The sequence below is a fragment of the Schistocerca americana genome, chromosome 7 (genome assembly GCF_021461395.2).
Source record: "Schistocerca americana isolate TAMUIC-IGC-003095 chromosome 7, iqSchAmer2.1, whole genome shotgun sequence".
NCBI classification, from domain to species: Eukaryota; Metazoa; Arthropoda; class Insecta; order Orthoptera; family Acrididae; genus Schistocerca; species Schistocerca americana.
In genome coordinates, this window is record NC_060125.1 from 393,862,328 (window position 1) to 393,888,607 (window position 26,280).

General features: G+C 41.0%; 1 protein-coding gene across 1 annotated transcript in view; it reads left to right on the forward strand.

The window, feature by feature from the left end:
* Positions 1-26,280, forward strand: part of LOC124621816 (probable E3 ubiquitin-protein ligase HERC1) — a 766,600-nt gene that overhangs the window by 521,088 nt on the left and 219,232 nt on the right. The window contains exon 49 of the mRNA XM_047147255.1: positions 18,877-19,010. Coding sequence (XP_047003211.1) covers positions 18,877-19,010 — 134 coding nt within the window. The remainder of the gene's footprint in view (positions 1-18,876; positions 19,011-26,280) is intronic.

Genomic DNA, 26,280 nt, shown 5'->3' on the forward strand with positions numbered 1-26,280 from the left:
AACCCAGTAGAGTGTGGATGCGTAATAGCTATAAGACTATTGACAGAGGGAACATGTTATAGCTTTTGCAAAAGACAAAAATCTAATAATTCTAAAACTGATGAACAGGGTGGTCTGAGAATTAAGAAATGCTTCAACAGTTATTTCTAAAAAATTGTATGGGATCTGAAGTAGGGGTAAGATGACCTATTTGTTTTAAGTTGCTCAACATAATACAAAGTATACTGATTTCTTGTAAAACCAGTCCAAATATAGTAAATACTATCATTAACTGATTTAAGAATTATCCAAAAAAAGTACATAGCCACCACTTGAGTTCTAAAGTGCTGAGTAGAACTACCTGAAGGGCCAGCTAGAGGAAGTCTGTGATGCACAGCAAGGTTGAAAGAAATGCAGCATGCAGCTTTTATTTGGTGGTTGACATCAACAGGTCAACCGCAGTTACAAACTTCTGGTGCCACCTTGTGTTGCTTGTGAAGGTATGCATCAGTGAAGATTACAGGGTGTTCCGAAATTCCCATTACAGACTTCTAGGACTTGTACAGGGGAGTGAATACATAATATTTTCAATAGGAACCATTGTCTGGAAACATACCATTTCCATTATACAACAGTTTCAGTTCAGATGTTTAACTCGTTCAATTCTGATTGAGGAACTGAATTAGGTGTGACATAGTACAGTTACTAGGTAACAAATCGAAACGAAACATCCATATATCACTTAAGCGCACTTGTTTGTATTAACACTTAAACATTACATGTCTACAATATTCCAAAACAATAAAGAACCCAGCACACTACATACAGAACAGTACTGACGCATTGCAACAGCAGATCGATATGGCAACCACCAACATTGTACCTGTGAAGTATGTTTTGGTACACTCTCTCCATCCCAACTGGTGTCACTTCAATTTCTACTGTAGTGCCCAGAACTCATGCCAGCAAATCTTCCTCTGACTTTACAGAAGTCTTGTAAATTAAACTTTCATTATTTCACCACAAGAAGTAGTCCATATGAGTTAAATCTGGCGACTGCAATGGCTACACAGTTGGACCACCTCGGTCTTTCCATCTTTCCCCATATCATCTGTTGAGATGTCTCCGAACCACACATGAGAAGTGAGATGGTGCGCCATAAAGCCGAAACCACATTTCCTGATGGAGTTTCAGTGGCACAGCTTCCAAGAATGGATCCAGTACAATCTGTAGGAAGATCGAATATGCAGGATCAGTTAGCTTGAGTGGAAGGACAGATGACCCAATCACTTCTGAAGTGAAACCATTGTAGAATGGAAATGGTACATTTCCGGACATGGGTTTGTATTCAAAATATTATGTACACACTCCCCTCTACAAATCTTAGAAGTTTGTAATGGGAATTTCTGAACACCCTGTGTATATGGTATCTAACTCACTGTTTTGCAAACGGTGATACATAGAAATCTAACATGACTGCTGCTATTAGACTGAATGGTGTAAAGCATTTCTTGGAACTTGACAAATAAAGTCATAGATTACACACACATATCCATCCACACATATACAGACACAAGCAAACATATTCCAATATGTGGAATATGTCTGCTTGTGTCTGTATATGTGTGGATGGAAATGTGTGTGTGTGTGTGTGTGTGTGTGTGTGTGGGCGGGCGCGTGTGTGTGTGTGTGTGTGTGTGTGTGTGTGGGCGCGCGCGCGCACGCGCGCGCTTGTGTGTACCTGCCCTTTTTTCCCCCTAAGGTAAGTCTTTCCGCTCCCGGGATTGGAATGACTCCTTACCCTCTCCCTTAAAACCCACATCCTTTCGTCTTTCCCTCTCCTTCCCTCTTTCCTGACGAAGCAACCGTTGGTTGCGAAAGCTTGAATTTTGTGTGTATGTTTGTGTTTGTATGTTTGTGTTTGTTTGTGTGTCTATCGACCTGCCAGCGCTTTCTTCTGGTAAGTCACATCATCTTTGTTTTTAGATATATTTCTGTGCTAACACTGATAGCCCATTGTTGAAAAGCTATGTATTAATGCTCTTCATTGGTGTGTTTAAATCTTGCTATGCCTGATCTTCAGCTTGACTGATAGACTGTTTAATGTAGACATCACCTATAGAGTGGCATACGGAATGCATCAACATTTGTTTTGTACATAATTTATGAAGCACACTAGGTATCCCATTGATTATCTCAACTACAGTAGCAGAAAAATTTGGAGATACCATAGCTGTGAGCCTAGTCTGTACAATATGACGTACAGTGGATGAGTAACAATGCAGCAACGATTAGCAGTTGTTACTTTTTCATGAAACAAAAAGTCCTGTTGAGACTCAGAGGCAGTTTTGACAACAGTTTAACACATGGTGGGCCCCTTACAAGAGAACCATTCACAGGCTGTGTGATTAATTTGTACAGGAAGGATCAGTATTGGAAGTAACGCAGCCTTGGCTAAAACTTGTTTGTTCACCAGAGAATATTGAAATGGTATAAGGTGTTCCACAGAGAAACCCCAGCAAATCGTGCTGAAAGGCAGCAGTGCAACTGGGCATATCCAGGTGCTCTGTTCAACAGATACTTCAAAGGGACTTCTGAATGTACCTGTACAAGATGACATCTGCTCAGAAGTTAACTGCAAAACACAAATGGCAGAAACAGTTGTTTGCCTGCTGGGTGGGGGTTGGGAACAAATTCTGAAGAATGCTTGGTTTTCAGATGAGGAGCATTTTCATTCGGATATAGCAGCTAACAAACAAAATATACACTTTTGGGCTACTGAAAATCCACAAGTGCTTCATGAATGACATTTTCTTGCTCCGAGGATTACAGTGTGGGCCACGATATCCAGTCACAGTGTTACTGGACCTTTTCTCCTTGAAGAAACTGTGAACAATGTGCGTTATTTAAGCATGCCCCACAGTAACTTCTGTTCCACAGCTTCTTGCTACTGTGTTGTCCTTCAGTATGCAATAGTGCATGCAAGATGGAGCAAATCCACTGCAAACACTGTCTTGGATTTCTTACATGAGTGTATTGACATGTGAGTTGCTTCACTCAGATTCATGGACAATTTTGGTCCACCCAATAGTCCAGACATCAACCCATGTAACATCTTTCTGTGGGGGTACGTGAAGGAAGCAATTTCCCTGAAATGTCTACATGATTTAATGGAATTCGGATACCTTATTCTTCAAGTTTCCAGTTAAATTGTGGAAGACATGGCATAAGGATATTGCTAACATCAGTGTTCATGTGAAGGAAGTTAGGAATCAGAATGGTGGACATGTAGAGCAAGTGCTGGGTTAGAACTATTCTTCACAGAGTTCTTTCTGTGGTAGTATATTTTCCTTTGGGTTTGTGACAGCAAAGTGTTTATTCAAAAACAAAATGGTGACACATTTTGTACACTACCCTGTATATACAATAGACTGTGTGCCAGGGGTAGGAAGTGCTTATGGGGATCTGATGTATAAATAATATAAAGAAAGCAACTCAGTATTGTTCCCTGTGGCAATCCAGATGAAATTGTATGAGGACTTGTAGATACATCGCAAGCCATTAAAATTGCAACAGCTTGAAGATAACTTGTAACAAACATCAAACTGGCATGCTTGGACACACAAATGGTTAGCATTTTGGTGGAACTGCTCAAAGTAGGTAGGAGTAATGCCATCTACATTCTATATATAAGGAAAGAAGCAGTGGGTTTCTCATTCAGCAAACACATTGAATGTTGTTTGTTTGTGAGAATGTCATGTTATGCCTTATGTAAGAAGGAGAAACCTGTGCCAGCATAAGTCAGACTTTGACAGCAGCAGGATTGTGGCCTACTGGGACTGAATTTTATTGTCCCTCAGTGTTGGTGCTCATGTTGGTAGAGTCTGCATAGGTTGCAGTGGCCAATGTGGAGTGAACAGTTTTCATCCAAAGTGCTGGGCAAGTTCATTTGTTTGTGCAGAAGGGGAGCTGACAGTGTTTGCCACCTTTTGGCCAGTCGGTGATGACTGAATAAAGGTGCACACGTGTCAATCTTTCTCAAATGATTTTCCTGAAACTGTTTGATAAACAAATTCACTTTTACATTACTTATAGCTTTATATGTCAGATTCATGGTGATGAGCCCAACATTTTGTTAATGGTCTTAGCTATTGTGATAAGTAACACACTGTGCAAAATTTGAAAAAGTTTGCAATGAGAAGTGGGAGTCGTCTGTGATTTTGCATGGGGTGGATATTACATAATATGTTTTGTGATCATCCTGTGTCAGAGTGAAATATGCACTTTATTATATAAACAGTCTGAGATATGAAATGGGATTTTGGCATATGATGGCATGCAAAGAGAGGAGTATTTTGCCATTTGACTGCTGTACAAAACTTCATTATCTACCTCATTATCCCACAATCTACAGACTTTTTCAATGAAAGAATATAATTTTTCTAGGCCATTGATAACTGGTCAAATGATAAATGCTACAGGTTTTAGAACAATGTTAGTGTAGACATTACATGTTTATTTTGTACCAAGGATGTGCTTCTTCATAAAATACTGACCTTTCTTTTTCTCAGTTCCTAACTTAATAAATTTAATAAACAGCTGTTTCAGAATTCTCTTGCAATTGTATATGCACAATATGTTACTGTGGTGATTCTGTGTAGACTCCACTGTGTTTTGGCAAAAGAAGCAAATTTTAACATGGCAACAAGAGAAATTCGTATGTTGTACACAAAATTCGCCACTCATGATGCTTCTATGAAACTTAGAAATGGTTAACAGGCGAGGCGAAAATAAATTGCTGCATTTTCAGCAGTATTCTTTTTAGGTACTAACCAAAGCAGAGGTGACAGATCCTTTTGAATGGTCAACAGGTGTGGACAATGTGGGATCCCACTCAATATTTACAAAAAAAAGTTAGCATAGGCTTCGGTTTAGTACAGCTCTTCCCCTCCAGCACTTGGCATTTCCCCTACAGTGCCTGCCCACAACCCCCACCACTAACGCTCTCCCCACGTGTGCCTTGCTTCAGGATGGCTGTACGCAGCCCTGCAACAGTTCAACGGCCCTATAACAGACACATTGTTTTCTCAGCCATACAAGATAACACACCATCACTAGGTACATATTCGTGTGTAATTAATCTTATCCTCGTGTTCCATAGGGGAGCAATATGTAGGGAGTTGTTGTACGAGGGCCGTTCAGAAAGTAACCTCCAGTTGATTTAAAAAAATACACCAAGTTAAATAAAAATATTTTAATATATACATCTTACAACTACATCATTGCACTATTTTTCTACATAGTCTCCATAGCGATTGAGGCACTTATCGTATCTCTTCACAAGCTTTGAAATTCCTTCTGCATAAAAATCACCCGCTTGTGCCTGGAGCCAGCCTGTGACCGCATCTTTGAGCTCTTCGTCGTCATCAAACCGCTGTGACCCGAGCCATTTCTTCAAATGCATGAAGAGGTGATAATCACTTGGCGCCAGGTCTGGGCTGTAAGGTGGATGGTTGATAACGTCCCACTTGAAGGACTCAAGAAGGGCCGTTGTTCTGCGAGCAGAGTGAGGACGGGCGTTATCGGAAGTCAGCATACCACGGCGTTTGTTCTGTATAGCCCGTCGTAACTTTTTTATTGTTTCACAGTACACGTCTTGATTAATGGTCGTACCACGTTCCATGAATTCAACCAACAACACCCCTTTGGCATCCCAAAACACCGTTGCCATCAGTTTTCTGGCAGAAAAATCTTGCGAGGCTTTTCTTGGTTTGGTAGGCGAATTTGAATGTGTCCACATCTTTGATTGTTCTTTTGTCTCAGAGTTCACGTACTTAATCCAGGTTTCGGCACCGGTCACGATTCTGTTTAACAATGGTTCTCCTTCGTCCTCATAACGTGACAGAAAGTCTAATGCAGAGGCCATTCTTTGAGTTTTGTGGTGGTCGGTAAGAATTTTGGGCACCCATCGTGCACAGAACTTACGGTAACCCAATCTTGCTGTCACTATCTCGTACAAGAGAGTCTTAGAAATCTGTGGAAAACCAGTAGACAACTCCAAATTTGAGAAACGTCGATTTTCACGAACTTTTGCATCAACTGTCTGAACGAGTTCGTCAGTCACCAATGATGGTCTACCACTCCTCTCTTCATCATGAACGTTTTCTCGTCCACTTTTAAATAAACGTACCCATTCACGGACAACTCCTTCACTCATAACTCTTGGTCCGTACACGGCACAAAGCTCACGATGAATAGCTGCTGCAGAATATCCTTTGGCTGTAAAAAACCTTATGACAGCACGCACTTCACATTTGGCGGGGTTTTCTATTGCAGCACACATTTCAAACTGCCACAAAAACTAAACTAGCGCAGGTACGACGTTCACTCGACCACGGCTTGATGCCGACTGACCTGTTGAGTGCGTGAACGCACAGATGGCGTCGCTACTCCCCCCACAACCCGCACTGTAACCAATCGGAGGTTACTTTCTGAACTGCCCTCATATATTCCTAGATTCATAACTTAATGCTGGTTCTTGGAACTTTGGAAGTAGCCTTTCTCAGGGTAGTTTGCATCTATCTTCAACTTTCTGCCAGATCAGTTCTTCCAACATCTTCATGGCACTCGCCCTAGGTCATACAAACCTGTGGCCATTCATGCTGCCCTTCTCTGTAAACATCAAATATCCCCAGTTAGTCCTTTTTGGTATGGGTTCCACACACTTCAGCAATATTCTAGAATAGTTTGCACAAGTGATTTGTAAGCAATCTCCTTTATTGATTGCATTTCCATAGTATTCTATTAATGAACCAGAGTCTGCCACCTGTTTTAGCTAAGAATAAGTGTGAAGTGCACAACTTTACATTCTTGAACATTTAAAGCAAGTAGCAAAATTTTGCACCACTTTGAAATCTTATCAAGACCTGACTGGATATTTGTGCAGGTCTTTTGAACAGTAACTCATTATAAATAATAGCATCATTTGTAAAAAACAGAGGTTCCAGAATGAAATTTCCACTCTGCAGCAGAGTGTGCACTGATGTGAAACTTCCTGGCAGATTAAAACTGTGTGCCAGACCAAGACTTGAACTCGGGACCCTTGCTTGTTGCGGGCAAGTGCTCTACCATCTGAGCTACCCAAGCATGACTCACAACCCATCCTCACAGCTTTAATTCCGCCAGTACCTTGTCTTCTACCTTCCAAACTTCACAGAAGCTCTCCTGCAGACCTTGCAGTACTAGCTCTCCTGGAAGAAAGAATATTGCGGAGACATGTCTTACCCACAGATTGGGGGATGTTTTCAGAATGAGATTTCCATTCTGCAGTGGAATCTGCACTGATATGAAACTTCCTGGTGGCTTAAAACTATGTGCTAGATCGAGACTTAAAGTTGGAACCTTTGCCTTTCATGGGCAATAGCTCTACCATCTGGGCTACCCAAGCACGTCTGCTTTCCTTTATCCACTGAGTGTAGTTTTTTGTTCAAGATATCTGCAGTAGGTTATAGTTAAAAGAGGGGCTAACTCAGCTGATAATATGGTACAGTGTCTGATATGGATTCCTTTGAATGCTGAAGCTTTGTTCAATTTTATCGATTTATTTCTCAACACCACTGCCACTAATACCTATTTCACTCATCTTTGCTCTTTTGTGGCAGTTAAAATGCCCCTGCTCCTACATCTCGATTTGTAAAGGAACTTTTCAGAATGGAGTTCAGCATTGCTGCTTTCACTTTGCTGCCCTTAATTTCAGTCCCTACCTCATCCATTAGTGTTGGACATTAACTTTGATACCACTATCAGCCTTTAACAATGTAACCAGAGTTTCTTTGGGTTTTGTGAGAGATATTTTGACAATTTTCTGCAACTGTAGTCATTTTAGGGTTTACACATTGCCCTCTTGATAGCCAAAAAAGTTTCATGCAGCATATCCCTATCTATTGCCCAATGCTTTGTTTTACACTTATTATGTTATAGTCTCTGTTTGTTGAGAGGACTATTTACATTGATTTATACCATGAACTGTGTCACCCATTATGAACTGTTCTGCTAAGAACATGTCCTTCAAGTGCATGGTCAACATTTTGTTCTTAACTTGATAGACTTCTTCTATTTGCTCCTCTCCAGAGCTAAATGTTTTGAATTCCCTATTAAGATATGACACTACTGCCTGTTTATCTAATTTGCTGACCATATAGCTCCTTCTACTTTGTAGTTACCCTTTGTACTTTGGTAATCATTGTTGCTGCAACTGCCTCATGGTCACTGGTACGAGCTACTGTGTGGACATCCTAAAAGAGGTCAGATATATTTGTTGTTAGTAATCCAATATATTTCCATCATGAGTGGGCTTCCCAACAATTTGTTCTAAGTATTTATTTGAGAACACATTTAGTAATGTTTTGCTGGAGATCCTGTCATTGCAATCACGTACAAAATTGTAATTTTCCTAATTGGTTATTGGATGAATAAAGTCTCCTCCAGAGATGATAGTTTGATTGGGGAACGTCCGTACCAGTGACTTATGTTGTCTCTAAATGTGGTTAATCATCAATGAAAGGATCTGCTTATATGTTTATACCCAACCTTGACAATGAAAGTACTCAAGTTGCCCAGGCTGTCCTGACCTACCTCAATACAGAAAGTACTTAACTATTGCTGTGGATGGTGAAGCTTATGGGTCTCTCACCCACTGAAAACATGGAGTGATGAGTTACCAAGAAGCTGGCTTGCCACCTCTCACCAGCAGCTATGATTGTGAGCTCTGGCTTTTAATTGAAGTAGTGTGGAACAACATATTCATATCTGTCATAAAAGTTCTGTTTGAGTCATTATGAAGTGTTTTTGCTACCATAGGTATTTACTTTTGCACCCCCTATGCCCTCAAATTATACTTAAATTTAATCATATGTTCTTCCTACTGTACTGTGTATGCAGAATAAGAAAAAATTGGTCATTTGCTTTCCTTATTGATCTTTCCATTTTAATGGCCAGCAGTGTGAATCGTGGTTTTTGAAGAAAAATTAGCTTATTCCCAGCAGACTATATACATCTCATATGAACTTTTGAAGTGTTTTTAAGTGCTTGATATTTTTGTTTCAATAAAGGCACTATAATACTATACACTGTATTAGGCTCCTGTTGTAGTATTGTTATCTTGGTAGCAGTTTAGATACATGACTTGACATGAATAAACTGTTTACTGTTCCTCTACAACAACTTTGCAACAATTTTGCGTAACTGCACCAATTTTGTGTGTTCTAAGCCTCCATATTAGTTTTGAGTTACTAATCTCACCAATGTTTTACTGGTTTAAATACTTTAGGTGTAGTGATCAGAATCGAACAGACCAGGAATCTTTTGAGAACCTGCAGAGACTGGCCAATGGCATCAGCAGCAAGCCACCAGAGAGTAAACAAAGAGGTGGACAACATCAAGAGAAAGACATACAGTAAAGAGGACGCGTTGGAATAACAAGCCCAATGAGTAAACTGAGATCGAAAACCTAAGATGCAGTTAATCCGGAAACAAAACAATGATGTATAGCGAGATCAGTATAGCAGCACAATGGAATCACAGTGGACTTATGGAGCAACTGCTCTGCTGGCTTTAATGGGTAGCTGCAGTCATTGATAGGCTGGCAGGATGGGTGTGTTTGTGTCACCAACACTGTAGCGGTGACATGAGCACTTGCAGGTTAGAACAGTGCCATTTATTGGCCATCATTGAAGCCCATGCTTTCAGGCAGACTTTCAAACTCGCTGGACTGGGATGTCAGATTCCTTCCCCCTGAATTGGGTACACAGGGCCAGAAGCAGCCGAGACTATGCTTGTGGATATGATCTGGCAGCACATGAGCCATCTCGACAGTAAAGCCCCACTAGCTGTAGGGAAGTACCCAGAGCGTCTGACAATGTACTGGGGCATCATGGTGGGGGAGACAATAGCCATGGAAACAGAGGATGCGGTTAGGATGCCACCTGCATTCATGCCTCTATGGGAGCCACCACAGGTTCCCTGAAGTGCATGTTCCACCCATGCATGTGGGGGTTCGACAAAGGTTGGCATTTCAGGTCAAACTGAGCCACTGATGGTGGTGCGGTCAATAAGCATGGACAGAGTTGATTGGTATGGTGGTGCCACAAGTCTCTTGTAGTGTCAACTGACATAAGGTGTTGCCTACGGGTGGTAAGCATTGTAGCCAGCATCCACGTGGGTTTCGCCAAGCACGAGCGTGTCTATACTGCTGATCCCGGCAGGTAGCATCTGGTGTGCCAGATCAGACCTACTGGGGCTGTGGGGCCAGGAGATGGAGGAGAGTACGCATCTACCATCCATGAAGGAGCTTTGCTGGACTACAGGTAGACCTGTATGTGGTGATTGTGGTGGAAGTGCCTACTTCCTGTAACATTTGTTGCTTAAACTTCGTACAGTCTCTACAGTCTGTTGGAGGACAGATGAAATGGTGCACTAAACAGGTGCTTGATGCCTTTGGATGTGTAGAACTGTTCAGAGTCTCTCTGCATGAATTGATGCTCACTGTGTGACACGATGGTGTGGGAAAATCCTTCGATGGCCAGAATCTGGAAGAGTGCATTGAGAATGGTGTCAGTGGTAGTGAGTGCCATGCTGACCATGTATGGTAATTAGAATAAGCATCCATAACAGTGAGCCACATAAAGCCTAGAAAGGGGCTAGCAAAGTCCAGATGAATGTGGTTGCAGGGGGACATGGTGTGGGCCAAGGGGGTGAAGGTCTGGTAAGAAACAACCTGGTTGTGGGCACAAGCGGAACAGCTGTGCACTGTTGCCTCCACATCCTTGTTCGGTCCCAGCCAGTAGGCATGTCACCTTGCAAGGACTTTCATCCACATTATACTCTAATGCCCACGATGGAGGAGTCGCAGAACCTGAAGACACAGGATAGACAGGTCCAAGTCTGCATTCTGGACTGGCAGACTTTGAAAAATAAGTGGGCCACTCATGGAGCACATAGTGCATGACACACCATAGGACAGGGTCGTGGCGCAAGTCTCTAGCAATCTGAGCAGTTGTAATGGGAAATCCGTCCAAGGTATGCTGTTATTCCACATCAGTGTAGAAATAGGAGATTTCCTTACAGTCAAAAGCTGGGTTGTGTTGTGTCTTGAGTTTGCATGTAATGCTATAATCGTAGGAGCTGAGGAAAAGCACCCAACACTGGAGCTGTTGTCCTGTCCTCTCTGCAAGCTGAGAGTGTGGTCCAACAGGTGCTACCAATGGTTTGTGGTCCATAATGAGAGTAAACTTGTTCCTGAATAGTTAGACATGTAACTTCTTAATGGCAAAGGCAATCGCTACATCTTCTTATTCAATTGAGAGTATACATTTTGAGGGGTGTCAGCCTCTTTGATGTATAGGCAATCTGTTGCTCAAAATTGTCACTGTTCTGTGTGCCAGCACTGCACCAGGGGCATAGGGAGAAGCATCAGCAGCCAATACCAGAGGACATTATGGAGATAAGGGTGTAAGGCAGGGCTCCAAGTCCAGCATGCACTTCAGCTGTGTGAAAGGGTTTCCACAGACAGCGGTCCACCTGAGCTGAATGCTTTTCTTTCACAACTGGTTGAGCAGATGCTTAATGTGGGGCACTTATGGCAGGAACTTAGAATAATAATTCACCTTTCCCAAAAAGGCCTGTAGCTCCTGTAAGTTTTGGGGGCAGCGTAAAGAGCCAAAGCAAGTGTCTGACGTATTTCACTTTCTCATGAAAAAAAACTGTATTTGTGCAAGCGACACTTGAGCCGTGCATCACACAACACAGTAAAAAGGGTACAAAACTTGTGCAAGTGGTTCTGAGGCTAAGCACCTGTGACAATTACATCATCAAGACAGTTGGTACAAGCAGGAATGGACATGGTTAACTGTTCCAGGTACCTTTGAAAGGTTGCCAGAGTGGAAAAGATCCCAAATTGCAAGTGCTTGTATTTTTACAAGCTAAAAGGAGTGTTCATGACCATATAACATTGTGATTCCTCATCTAGTGGAAGTAGCAAATACGGGTGTTCAAAAAGTCTCTCCGCAGTGCCATATGATTGTTAGCTGCACATGCCATATGCCACAGTGAATATACCGAAATGAAACTCAGTGAAATACAAGTTATTAATTTGTTGAATATTCATTTTTACTTACAAATTTTCACATTAAATGTTGAAAGGCCCCCCCCCCCCCCCCTCCTTGTTGTTGAATACACAATTCAATTCGTGTAATCATGTTTCCAAACACAAGCTGTAACATTTTTTCTGTAATGTGGATATTGCAGTTTTCAGTTCATTGATGTATTTTGGACAGTTTTTATAGACAGTTGCTTTCACTGCACTCCAGAAGAAAAAGTCAGGTGGTGTTAGATCAGGCAATTTTGGATGCCAAAGTCCCTGTGAGATTATGCATTCACCAAAAACATCAGCAAGCAGTGACATTGAAACGCGAGCTGTATGTGTGGGTGCACCATCTTGTTGAAAATAACCATTCAGTATTTCACTTAACACAAGTTCTATGAATGAGTATAGAATATCACTACAGTATCATTGTGCATTTATTGTTTCATTGAAAAATATGGGACCCACAATCCGACGTCTAGAAATTGCAATCCAAACTCCTATTTTCACAGAATGAAGTGGTTCCTCATGAATACACAATGAATTTGCAGTATTCCACATACGAGAATTTTGCGAGTTCATGTACCCGGATAAATGAAACCACACCTCATCAGTGAAAAATGTTTCATTAAGAATATCCCTTCCATTTTGTTGAACGAAATTTTTGAACCAATGACAATAATGCAGTCTCTTGCCATGATCAGTATTTTTCAGTTTTTGCGCGACTGTCTGTTAGGGAAAAGTTCTAATTTTTTCCTTACAGCTGTGTGTGCCATTCCAACACTAACATCGATTTCCTGGGCGAGTTTTCTTACTGACTTGTTCAGACTCATGGACATTTTATTGGAAATATTGAGTAGTTTATCCTCAGACGAAAATGCTAGGACGACCACTTCTCGGTGCGTCTGTCGCTGAACCCGTCCTTTGAAATTTGTTAGTCAGATCTTGCACAGTATCACGATGTGGGAGTGTTGTCTCTGGGAAAACTGAATTAAATGTTTGACGAACTGAAACTGTGTATTTACCACCAGCTTTGAACACTTGTTTGACTAAAACCAAGCGTTCTTCAATGGTTAGCATTTTAACAGTGACAAAAACAAAACAATGGAACTAAACTTAATCGTTCACGTCAACACGTAACAACATACACCAATGATACTACTGATGCTGGCTGAGATAAACAAAACAGTGGAATGTTGGGAGAGTCCACTTGAAGGGAAGTAATCCAGGCAGGCAATCAATCATTCTGTACTGAGGAGAGACTTTTTGAACACCCCTTACATGTCAGCAAGGTCTATCTTAGAAAAATATTCAGTTCCAATGAGTTTCATGAGTAGGTCCTCTGTATGTGGTATGGGGTAGGTTGCCACTTGAGCCTAGGCATTGATTGTTGATTTAAAATCTCCACATAGTTGAATGGAGCCATTGGATTTCTTGGGCATCACCAGGGCGATGTTCAAGGATTTAACAGGTTCAGTTTCCCCAGCTTTGTAAACACAGTTGATTTCTTGTTTAACGGTTACCCATAAGGAGGCAGGAATAGGACACACCTGACAGAAACGGGGCACTGGATCTGGATGTAAGCATATGTGAGCCTGGAAATCTGTGGTGGATCCCAAGCCAGCTTTGAAGAGAGGCACAAAGGAGTACAGAGGCCGTTGAGCTCCTGGAAGGGAATCAGGTCTGTTACAAGAAGATCCTCATCAGTGATGGAGAATCCAAACATCAAGAAGGCATCCAGACCGAAAATGTTGCCAGCTGAGTGACTGTTGACAACAAGCAAAGTTATCATCGTACAACCTTTCTGTCTATGGCGTTAATTGTGAATTGACCCCAGAGGGGAATTGAAATGAGACCATAAGTGATCAATACGCAGGAGGGTGGGAAAAGTCAGGGGAACCAAGACAGGAATATGTTTGGAGTTTAATCAAGGGAGCAGTAGCTCCTTTGTCAATTGGACATTCTGGTTTTCAGTCGTGAAGTTGATTAATAACTTAGTGGTGGAAGGTTCACCCTGAGAAGAAATTGCTTGTGATCACGCACTTCCCCTTGATGCATGTTGATGTGGGAAGCAGTATCTGACTGCGTCTGGAGATGTCCACCTTTCTCACAATGTGTGCATTGTGCCAAGCAATCTGGATAGTCTTTACATGGGTGTACTGTGGAGCAGTCAGGACATGATGGGAGACCCTGCTGCTTATGCCAACAGGACATGACAGGCAGTTCAGAAGCAAATGACACTTGTGAAATAGATGAATCACAACACCGCCATCAGGAAAAAGACTTATGAGAATTCTCCAACATCAAGGTGGCAGCTGGACTGCCTGTGTGATTATGAAAGAGTGCACGATTTTCAAGATATCATCCAAGGTAGGGTTGTTCAATTTGAGGGTTTCAGGACATCTCTGATTTGCATAGGAAATTTTATGAACGGGTAGATATGAAATTACAACCAGATTTGAGAGAGGAGCCAACTTCTTTGGTTAGGAAAATGCTCTGGGGAAACCCAAAAAAGGAAGAGCGGCCATTGGAGTGCATCACCTGAAACCTGAAAAATGGCAAAGTTTTGTTTCAGACACTGGAAATACGTGTCCCAATCCTCTTTGACATCATTCAAAGGTGGAAACACAGGTGGGTGGCTCTGCACCTGGGAAGTGACCACACCAAGAATGACTTGGGAACCCTGAACCTGCAAGCAATCCAAAGAAACTGAATTTCCTGACACAGAGCAATTCAATCTGTTGTTGAAACTGCTTTTGAAACTTTTGCTGCAATTGCTGCTGCAGGAGCAGCTGTTGCTCTTGCTGTTTCACAAGTTGCATGAACTTTTGCATCCACGGGACACTGCTGATGTTGTGCCTCATTGCCAGTTATAGTGACGAGAATCGAACAGACTGGGGATGACTCGAGAACCTGTGGAGACTGGCCAGCTGCCTGAGGGATCAGCAGTGAGCTGCCAAAGAATAGACAAACAGGTGGACAATAACAAGAGAAAGACAGGCAATGGATAGAGTATGGAGGAGTAACAAATCTGCTAAGTAAACCAAGATTGAAATTCTATGGCATAGTGAAAATGGTGATGTAAATTGAGATCAATTACCAGCAGCCGGGATCATTGATAGGCCAGCAGGATGAGTGTGTCTGTGTAACCAGTGCAGCAATGGCAACAGTAGTGCTCGCATATGAGAGCAGTGCTATCTGATGGACTTGGAGGTCCATGCCTTCTGGCATGCTTTCAAACTCACATGGCTGGCATACCAGATTAGGAGTATTAAATACTTTAGGAATGAAGCAAATCAGTCACTTGCTAGCTCTTGGAGTAATCCTTTCTCAAGCGCGCGCGCACACACACACACACACACACACACACACACACACACACACACACACACACACCTATGCTCCTAAAGTGTGTGTGTGCGGGGGGGGGGGGGGGGCAGTGGTGCACACACACTTGCCAGTGTCACATGCTTTTGCTTTTTTGGTGAGTGGTCTCCTTTATTCCTAAAGTATTTGTAGTCTACCAGAACTTTTCTACTACAATGTTTTACGCAGATCGTCTTTACCAAATATTCATAGCATGTAGAAAAGTTTGAAGAATATTAAACTTTCTGAACTTATGCTACATCAGTCAAACGAAAGTTTAAATGTATGAATGATATTATTGTCTGTTGTTGCAAAACTGTGTATCAAAATGATAGTGTTAATAACAAAACCTATTAGTTATGAAATTCAATAAATGCAAAAACACAGCTTTAATTCATCAGTAGTTGCATGAAACATTTTGAGCTACTGCAATGAGCAAAGAAAAAGCAAGGCCGAGGTGTTGTAAGTTGAGTATATGAAAATGATCTGCTGGCAATGTGAAATCTTTCTCTAGAGTTTTTAGAAGTTTGTGAAAAATATTTGTGACAATCTCTTAGCTGTCAGAAACTGTTTGCACAAAATGTTCACAGAACATTTCTTTTGGTTTGTGTGAAATGTTTTTGAGAAAGTTGAGGGATTGGAGATCTTAATACAAAACTGCTATATTTCCAGGCAGGATTTAAGTCAGTGATACTAATTGTGTGTGTAGTAATACTTTGGTTATGACGAATAGTAAAGTAAATCTGGAAATTCAAAGTGTCATTTTTTAAATTGTTTTCAATTTCAGGTGTCCATTGTACATTGATTTTCTGTTGGATTCTTGAATAAAAGTCGAAAATCATGTTGATTTATGCAAGTTAGTCTAACAATTTTCCCACAAGACACGATTTTTCAAATTTTAGAAGTCGGTTAAAAACATTATGAAAAAGATAAATTGCTACTCACTGCATAGAAGAAACATTGAGTGGGAGACAGGCACAATGAAAAAGACAGTTAGATGTTATTTCAGTTATCAAACTATGTATTTCATCAGTCATAGACAACAAATACATCTCTCACACATATGACTCCTGTCATCTTCAGGTGCTAAGACCCAACTGCGACTGTGTCAGAGGTGTGAAGTGATTTTTGTTGAGGTATTTAGTGGGATTAAAGTACACAGGTGATGTGATAGTGGAGGGGACAGTGTTGATGGTGATTCTGCTGGGCCTACCTCCACATGGTAGTAGTTAAACAGCTGAAGGTTACTTACATTCTGAACTTCTAAGCTATAGATATTGAGTCTGCAAATGATTGTGTTAACAGATAATGCCAGTGCAACCAATAATTCAGTAGGTCATCAGTTTATTGTTAAAAACATGATGGGTTATATGATTGTGCTGAAATTGCAACAGAAGGAGCAATTTATTTTTACATGGCTTACGAACCTTTTTTTTCTTTGTCTTTGTGCCATGTTAAAATAAGCTTCTTTTCCCAAAACACAGTGGGGCTTACACAATTTCAGCTCACTAATATTCTAATGCAGTTTCAACTATGACAGAATCCTGGAACAATCTATTATCAAACAAACAATTGAGGACAAATCAGGTCATGTAATTTCGTCATTTATGTTGTTGTAAACCCACAGTAATTCTTGTTTCAAAACCTACTGTTGACCCTTAAAATAACTACATTATTTGATTGTAATAATCTGTAGTTACTTGTATATTGTGGTAGATAAAGTTTCCCATGTTGGCTATACCACAAAATACTCTCAGCTTTACATGCTATCATTTACCAAAAACTTATTTATCTTTAACCATTCATTAGATGGGAAAGATGTTTATGAATATTTGACTTCCGCTCTACTGTTCGTGTGTGGAAGCAGAAGTGAGTGCACTAAATACAATCCGTTTCCTCCAGATAGGAGATAGATATAAGTCTCACCTCAAGTTTAAAGAAAATTCTATATGCTAACTAAATTTCATACACAATGGTGTATGACCGAACAGGGATCAAACGTAAACTCATAGCAACCCCTAGTTTTCGTTTAGACTATTCAAATTTCGTGCAGTAGCTTACTTAATGTCAAAATATCACAGTAACTAAGATCATAAATCAAATGATAAGCAGTTCATCACAAAGCTGACAAATAAAGCTGTGAGATGCAAGAAATTCAACACTTTTTAAATAATTTCTGTAAAATCGTTTGGAAAGTTTGCAGAGTAGCTGGCTTGCTCATGCTTCATTTCCGTAGTATAGTGAGTCGGGTACTGGTTGCGTCAAAGCGGGCAGACAGTGTTTAGTTCGTAACACATGAAATGCACTGCTCATTCAGTAACGGCAAACTGTGGCCGCTACCCATTCAGAACAGAGAGGTGGACTCGACCAGTGTTGAAAATGAAAATGATGTTCTGCGCAGGGGCCAAGTTTACTGAAATGTGTTTTGTTACACACTTGTCTTAAAAATAAGATACTTGTTTGAGCATTGAAAATCTGGAATATGTTGTGGGAAACAAAATTAATTGTAGATATACTTCAATTCTTATATTGTAAAGTAACAACTATAAGAAAACACTAATTAAGGGACTGGGTTCCATCTGTTTTGCAAAATACAAAGTCTTCTTATGTTAGTTTTCTTTCCAAAACATTTTTCAGGAGCTCTATGATATCATTAAAGAGATACTATTATAATGGAAATACAAGATGTTTTGGGGTAACAGATGTGAGTTTCGGGAAAACATCTGCTTGTAGAGCTAAAAAAAATCAATTGATGTTTATTTGCTACCTTTTTAAAATGTTGTTAACTTGTTATTAGTTTTTTTATACTAATATAAGACACCTGTGGTTAATGGTAGTAGTCTTCAGTGTGATAGTGTGATTTTTGAGAGCAACTTATCATAGCTCCGTCTGTCTGTGGTAATAAAAATTGTACTGGTTCTTCCTGATTATGTGATGTTGGATGCGATGCGTGATGAATAACTGAGTGAGTGAGTGATTAGAATTTGTCATTTATGTACAAAGGAAAATACCGATACTTAGCCAACTGGCTTTCACATTATAAGAAAGAAAATATGCGAGGAAAATGCCACTGAGCAATATTTTGAAAATTTATACATGTTCTATAAATGTAACTCTACAACAATTACATAAATCTATTGTAGAGTTCTGCAACACAACTGTTACACAAGTAATAATAGTTTTATGAATACCTGACTTTGTCAGTGTATTTGAGTGTATATTATCCTTTCAGAACACTTTATTGCCTAGATCACAAGTTTTATTACATCTGTGTAACAAAACTTGTGATCTAGGTAATAAAATGTTCTAAAGGGATACTACACTCTCAATTAATAGTTTTGTTACACTGTAAAGTAACAAAATTTTAGAAAACATGTGTTCATTGTTTACAGACGCAGTTAATGAAAAGCTTCCTAACAGCCCTAATGAGATGTCTTCACCACTTCAGTTGGCAGATGCCTTGGCTGCCTGTGTTCTGTCCACTACTTTACCTCCAAACTACAGACAGTGGGCTTCTCAGCAATTGGTAACTAAAGCAAATCAGTGCTACTGAATGTACTGCAATAATTATATGAGAGTAATCCCAAAAGTAAGGTCTCCTATTTTTTTATAAGTACAGAACTCTGTTTCTGTGGCAGTTGGTCACACTGCTATGAAGAGTGCTTCACGCGCTGTGTGTGAACATGGGCACACCACGCTGAGGCGCTTAGACTTTGCTTGGCAGCGGTTGAGAATGGAGCTCCCGTTGGATGTTACCACCAAGTGCAACTTGCACCCAGTTATTCGGTTTTTTAATGCAAAGGGCACTGCACCGATTGAAATCCATCGCCAGTTGACGGAAGTGTATGGTGAGTCGTGCATGGATGTCAAAAATGTTCGTAAGTGGTGTAGAGAATTTGCAGCTGGTCAAACCAAAATTCACGATGAACAAAGGAGTGGGAGACCGTCAATTTCTGAGCGAGCTAATATGACATGCGCATACGAAAACTGCCATAGCATCTACAAAAATGCATCAACAGAAATGGTGATTATGTCGAAAAATAGCTAAATGTTCAAGCTGTAAACTGATGTAAAACATTGTAGAAATAAATAGGTCTTTGTACTTATAAAAAATGGGAGACCTTACTTTTGGGATTACCTACGTAGATACACAAATAAACTTACCTGCACATGTAGCTTAGTCTTCAGACAAATACTGAAGGAAAGCCTACCACAATAGTGAGTGAACTAGATTTCTCTGGTGTACACTGTCTCCCTCATCCTTTACACACACACTATTTCCTCATCTAAAATTCCACAGATACCCCTTGTATAGAGTAACACGACAGACACTCTGCTGACCAACCACACTTCAGACATGCTTGATGGGTGACGTGTCAGGTGATCTTGTAAGGCAGGGAGCTGTGGTATCCGTTGTTCTATGGAAAAGGTGCTAAGACATTACTCACTAAATGTGACTGGACATTGTCATATCAAAAAATTACATGAAATTGCTGGATGAAAGCACAGGGCCTTGGGCTCTAAATCATGTCATATTTACTGCTTGCTGTTCAGATTTTCCCCAATTTGTAAAGGTCGAGATCACACATCTTGTGGCAAGCCAGATCATCACATTTTGTTTGTCGCAGCTAGGTTGTCTCAGGAGCATATGACTAGATTCCCATTTTGCAGCCAACATGGTAATTTCTAACTCAGATTCAGCCGAAACTATAGAACAAGCTGAAGTGGGACTCATCCTGAAACATCATATTTTGTATTTCACCTATCAAGTGATTGTCTTTAATACCGTTTGCAATTTATCTGAGGCTTTTATTGTTCCCAACAATGGTGTCAATGAAATGGCATGACAGCCACTAGAACCACTTACAGCCAGTGGCGTTGAACTGTAGACGCAGATAGGTCCACACTTGTTGCAGTGCTCCGGTATTGCGCCAACACTGTAGATGATACTTATTGTAGACTGTATCCACATAGACACATTGGTGGTCACCCTATGGTGTTATCACATTGTGTGACCAAATATCCTCTCATCACTGTGTACAGCACCCTTCTATCCATTGGTTCAACAGTTGCATCATTGTTATACCAATATGTGTCGTATGAACAGAAATGTCACAGCATGATAAACAAGTGTTTTGGAGAGTGGTCATACTACATCATTTGAATTCATTAACAAGTTGATAATGCAGTCCTTGGTGTCTGTGATGTAAAGTGGCATTTGGTTTCACATTTCCTCTTTGTTTAATGCCTTTTAACTGCATGAACTTACATAGCACTTTTGGTCACACAAGGGAGATCATTGCCAGACCTGCCTGTACACCACCTCTTTGCAGTCTTAATTACTTGTTACAGGTAACTGTTCTACACATTATCTGAGTTTAGATTCATACAGCCTTTCTTTTGGAGTGTAGCAATTATCAGAAATGCCATTGTTTACAGAAAATTTTGGTACTTGGGAAGAGGAAGGGAGTAGGGTTTTATTTTGAACTTATTAATTCAGAGTAAGATTCAAAGATGGACTTTTCTTTGTGAGGAAATGATATATTGCTGGGGCTGCAGTGAAAGTTATAGTTTTCATGATTGATCTACATTTTGTCACATTTTAGGCTTAATATTGAGCTTGTTACCTCCTCAGCAGTTTCAGAGGATAAAATTTAGTACATGTGCTTTACACAGAAACTTTTTCATGTTTCTTTTTTAAGGACTTTGAGGTCGTTTGGTATGAATATGTAACTCACATATAGTTTATTCAGTCTCAGAAATGGCTTTCCTTTTATCATTTAATTTCATATACTTGTCTCCTCTTCGTGCCAGCTTCTTCTCTTACCTTTATTTCTGAGTGTACCCCTTTTTTGTGTCATGTGCACTGAAGGTAGCTGGTTTGAAGCCTGGAAGGACAAAGATTAGGTTTTAATGTCCCATCGACATTGAACTGATTAGAGATGGGTGATCTGTATTGTCCAGCTACAAGAGATAGGTTCCTGGTCGCCAGACTCTACATGTGTGTCGCAGTGAAATTATATAATGATCGTCAGTATCTCATCTTGTAAGCACATATGAAATTGTTGCCAGTGATCAGTCATCAGTTCAGTACCATTAATATTAATGGCTCGATTGATGCTATGTGAAAGAAGCGTGTTTCATACTGGAACCGGGTTTCATACTTTCCTTCCTCTCCCAAAATCAGTGACATAAACTAGAAGAATGAGGAAACTGAATATATCTCTTGTGGTTTCCCAGCAATAATGCCTTATGACTAGTGCCACCACGACTGTGTATTAATATAAGAAAAACTAAGACTCGATGAGGCTGTATCACTTAAAAAACATCCATTCCCCACCACCATTAATGGTCACTGTGGTCCAATGGACACTTCATGAATCTTCACTGATCTTTTATCCAATCCTTCCTAGCATGTAAATATATGAGAATGATGAACTGCATATGAAATAGTAGATATGAATTTTTTTCCATTCTTTGATCCCATTTCAGGTTATTTCCCAGAACAAGCCTCATTATATCCCCGACTACCATTCACCTCTATATAATGTATCTGCTTTGCAAAATTCATAAAAAGAAATCTTCATCCATATCATGGTCTTTAAGATTTCTCTGGTCGCCTTTTTAATGGTAATGCAAGTTCAGTATTTATTGAGGTTTTCAATTAATGATATTAAATTGTGGTAACAATGATGTACACAATCATAAGTATTGGAAATACTCTGTTGGAGAGGTGCCAGCTGTCTAAACAGTAGCTTGCAGAACATTCCGTTGGCATTATTTGCATTTAAGTTTTGTGTAAAGCTTTCTACTGACTTCTTACAATCAGAAAGCAGAATTAATTTCCTTTTTATTGAAACATGACAAACAGTCATTACTCATGTTTTCAATGAAAATTGTTTCACACAGTGAACATTAGTTCATCTGAAAGATGTTCAGCTTGGGTCAGGTCAGGGTAGGTACATCAACAAGTCTACATGATTTTTTTTTTTCTGTCTGTAATTGAACGGTCATGAATTATGTTAAAACAGAAAATGTTTCATAGACAGTTATTGCCAGTATGAGAAACACTTACTATTACCGTTTTCATGAACACCCGATCCAGTTTGTCGGTGGGTGACCCTAAGGTATCAAGCCCAAACAAGGAAGAACAGCTGCAAATCGTGACACCAGTTACATAGACCTACGTTGCTCTCACTCGAGGGAATAGAATTCACAAGGCAGCCTCTATTTCTGCATATGACCATCTGAGTGCCATATAAAGCAGTGTGCCATCATACCATAAACCTCACACGACTGCTGCAGAGATGTGAAGCAGCATTGCGTCCATTATTGTACTCAGTTTGTTCTGAGCCAAAACATGACTGTAGTAACTGAGTCCTCGTTTTTCTTAATGGGCCATTCAATCACTAACTTCTGTCATTGAGCTGAAGCAATAATTGACAAATGTGTCTAACAGTTTATTTGTACAGTACAACTTACAGTGTGGCAGTCCATAATGAACTGCATGGTTGTAATTTTTTAAGAGAACCATCTTTCTTAATGATCTTTTGACCTCAGAAGTGCAGTTCACTAAAGCACACTATACCTCCATTCATGAATAGAACAATGGAGACTGTGTCCTTACAGTCTGTGAACTTGACTGAAAGGGATGTTGTCACATTACACAAAGAAGGTGTGTCAGCAGGGGAAAAGACTGCTTAGTTGGCATAAAACACAGCAACATCAATAGAGCATCCAGCTACTCATACTATGATGGGATGAATAACTTTGAAGATCTGTCTTACACTACCAAACATGATATCCTCCATTTCAATGACTGCTTCACAACCTGTGCCATATGGTGCCTTCCCACCAACACCAGCTTTTCTGAATTGCGCAGGTGCAAACTTCCGTGCAATAAATCCTACATTCCTGTAATCCATCTGGCCTCAATATTCATTTGTCACTGTCCTCATCCAGCCAGCCCCTTCCCTGTTCCCATTACAGCACTACACAGCCATTATTCCACCACCACACCCATTTCTCTCCTTTTCCACTGCTCCCCCCCCCCCTCACATCCCCGCCTCTCCCATGCCCTCCATCTAACCTGTGGCACTTCACTGTCTGCAACCCGCACCATACTATCCCTCCCCGTCCCCACCCCAGCCTCTTCCTTACCCCCCACCCAGTTGCCACTCCCATCATGTACTAGTGCTGCTGCTCACAGTGTGGTTTCAATTGCCTGAGACTGCAGTTGTGTGTGTGTGTGTGTGTGTGTGTGTGTGTGTGTGTGTGTGTGTGTGGGCGCGCGCACGCGCGTGTGTGCGCATGCATATGTGGGTCTATTATTGACGAAGGCCAAGTGAAAGTCTTTGTTGTGCCTATCTGCGGTTCAGCATCTCTGCTATATGGTGAGTAGCAACTTTCCTTCTCATAATATTGTTCATTCCATCCTGGATTTTCCACTGTTTGATTTTTGCCTGACGACTTTTCTTCAATCCTAACCCACTGCTGTTCTCCTTTGTTACTATTGTCTTTTGCATCACTATACTCAATGTCCGTCCTCTTTCTCTTCTTTCCTGTGTTTCTCTTGTCACCTTACAAACTGCCCTTCATGTTCTACTTATGAGCTACACTGTATCAACCGACTCGGCCATGCACAACAGATGGCTACAATACCACGCCTGTTGTTGGTGCAGCATCTTATGTCCCACATTACTCCCACCAATATAATTGATCATATACTTTCAATTTGATCACTTCCCATATTTTTGCGTGTTAATTCCCGCACCTTTGTGATGCCACACGATATTGTATCTCATCTTAACAAACCTTTCCCCACACCCCACACTTTCTCTGTTCTATCCCAGTTCACACCCAACGATTCCACCATCCAGTCACATTTACTGTCCCCCTTCTTCACACTTATCCACACTCAGACCTGCCACTCAAAGTAATATATATCGCCAATGTTAGTGAGTTTTCACATTTTGCTATCATCGACTCCCTCAGATCTCATCTTGTTTCCCCCTTTAGCATCCATTTCAACCTATTCATGAATTTTCACACATATTTGGGTGTATTTTGTGAAATTTTTTGAACATAGATCTTCATTATTTACCTAATTTTTTACATTTTTCCACCACGACGGATCCTTGCTCTTTCCATCTGCGTCAATTCAGAAAAGTTTCCTTATTCCTAGCAAGATCCCACTCCCACATACTGTTCCTGCATTGTTGCTTGGCTCATGAATTCCCCCCTAATTGCCTTACCATCAAATTACCCATCTCTGGTTGCCACCCCTCCTTCCACAATGACGTCCACCTACTCAGATTCCTCCAATCTTTAGGCCTCACCAACATAGTTGTGCAAAACTATATCTATTAAGCCCAAAAATCCTTGCGGTACTTTCTCTACATTCGCAAAATTCTTCTGCTACGCAATCCCAAATTCCTGGAACCCATAACATACATTGAAACTCTTGCCCTGCAGGAGCCTGAGCAACATGCAGAATGACACCTCAAAAAGCCCTCCATCCTACTCGCTTCCTACTCCCGCCTTAGAGTACCACTGTCCACCACTTCTACAACCACCTCCAAACCTCTCTCATCTCCCCTCTTAGCTGACAAACCCTGTCTCTCAGACCTACTTTACTTACCCACCCTCCAAAACTCCCTCCTACCACCACACAGAATCCAGAACCTAAACAGGACCGCAAAACAGCCATGAGCTTTTCCTCCAGAAGCCTTAACCCCACAGAAATATCAGTCTTTTCCAAAGGCCTCACCTTTCGCCCCACTCCCAAATTCAGTCATGCAGGACTTGTTAAAGACCCCTCCTTCTCCTGGTCCCTACAGTGGAAAAACTTTCTTGCCACCAACCCTACCAATCAGACTCAACCAAAGACCAGTAGTGAACCTTGCCTATCTCAGTTCACCCCTCCACCCAACCGTGATCCACCCTCACTGCCCCCAAACCACCCCCCACAGATGTTAAGTCCCATAGTGCTCAGAGCCATTTGAACCCAAACCACCCTCTGTTAACTTTTCAGATTTTCTTAACTTCAAACCTTTCCTCACTATCATTCCCCATATTTCTCAACATGCAGACTAACCTTACATCCACAGAAAGAACTGCAGTCCACCATCTAAAAACTGATCCTGACCTTATAATCCTACTTGCAGACAAAGGCTCCACCACTGTTCTTTTGAACTGCAAGGATTACCTGGTGGAAGGACTTCACCAGCTGTTAGATACTTCCACCTACAAAGCTTGCCACAGTGACGCCATTCCAGTAATCCAGCAGGATCTCCAGTCACTACTCAAATCCTTATGCCCACTCCAGAACTTCTCCCCACAGTCCATCTCTCTACTCACCCCTGCCACTCCGTGCACTACCTTCTACATGCTTCCTGGAGTCCAAGAAACCTAACCACCCAAAATGCCCCATTGTGGTCAGTTACTGTGCGCCCTCTGAGAGTCTTTGCTCTCCTAGACGAACACCTTCAACCTATTACCTGGAACCTACCTTCCTATATAAAATATACCAACCATTTCCTCCACTGACTCTACACAGTTCCTGTCTCTTTACTACACAATGTCCTCCTCATCACTGTTGATGTCACCTCCATGTACACTAACTTCTTAATGCCCATGGCCTTACCTCTATTGTACACAATCTTTCCCAACACCCGATGGCTTCCAAACCAACAACCTCCTTCCTGCTCGCCATGACCAACTATATCCTCACCCACAGTTACTTCTCCTTAGAAGGCATTACCTACAAACAAATCTGGGGCGTGGCTATGGGCACC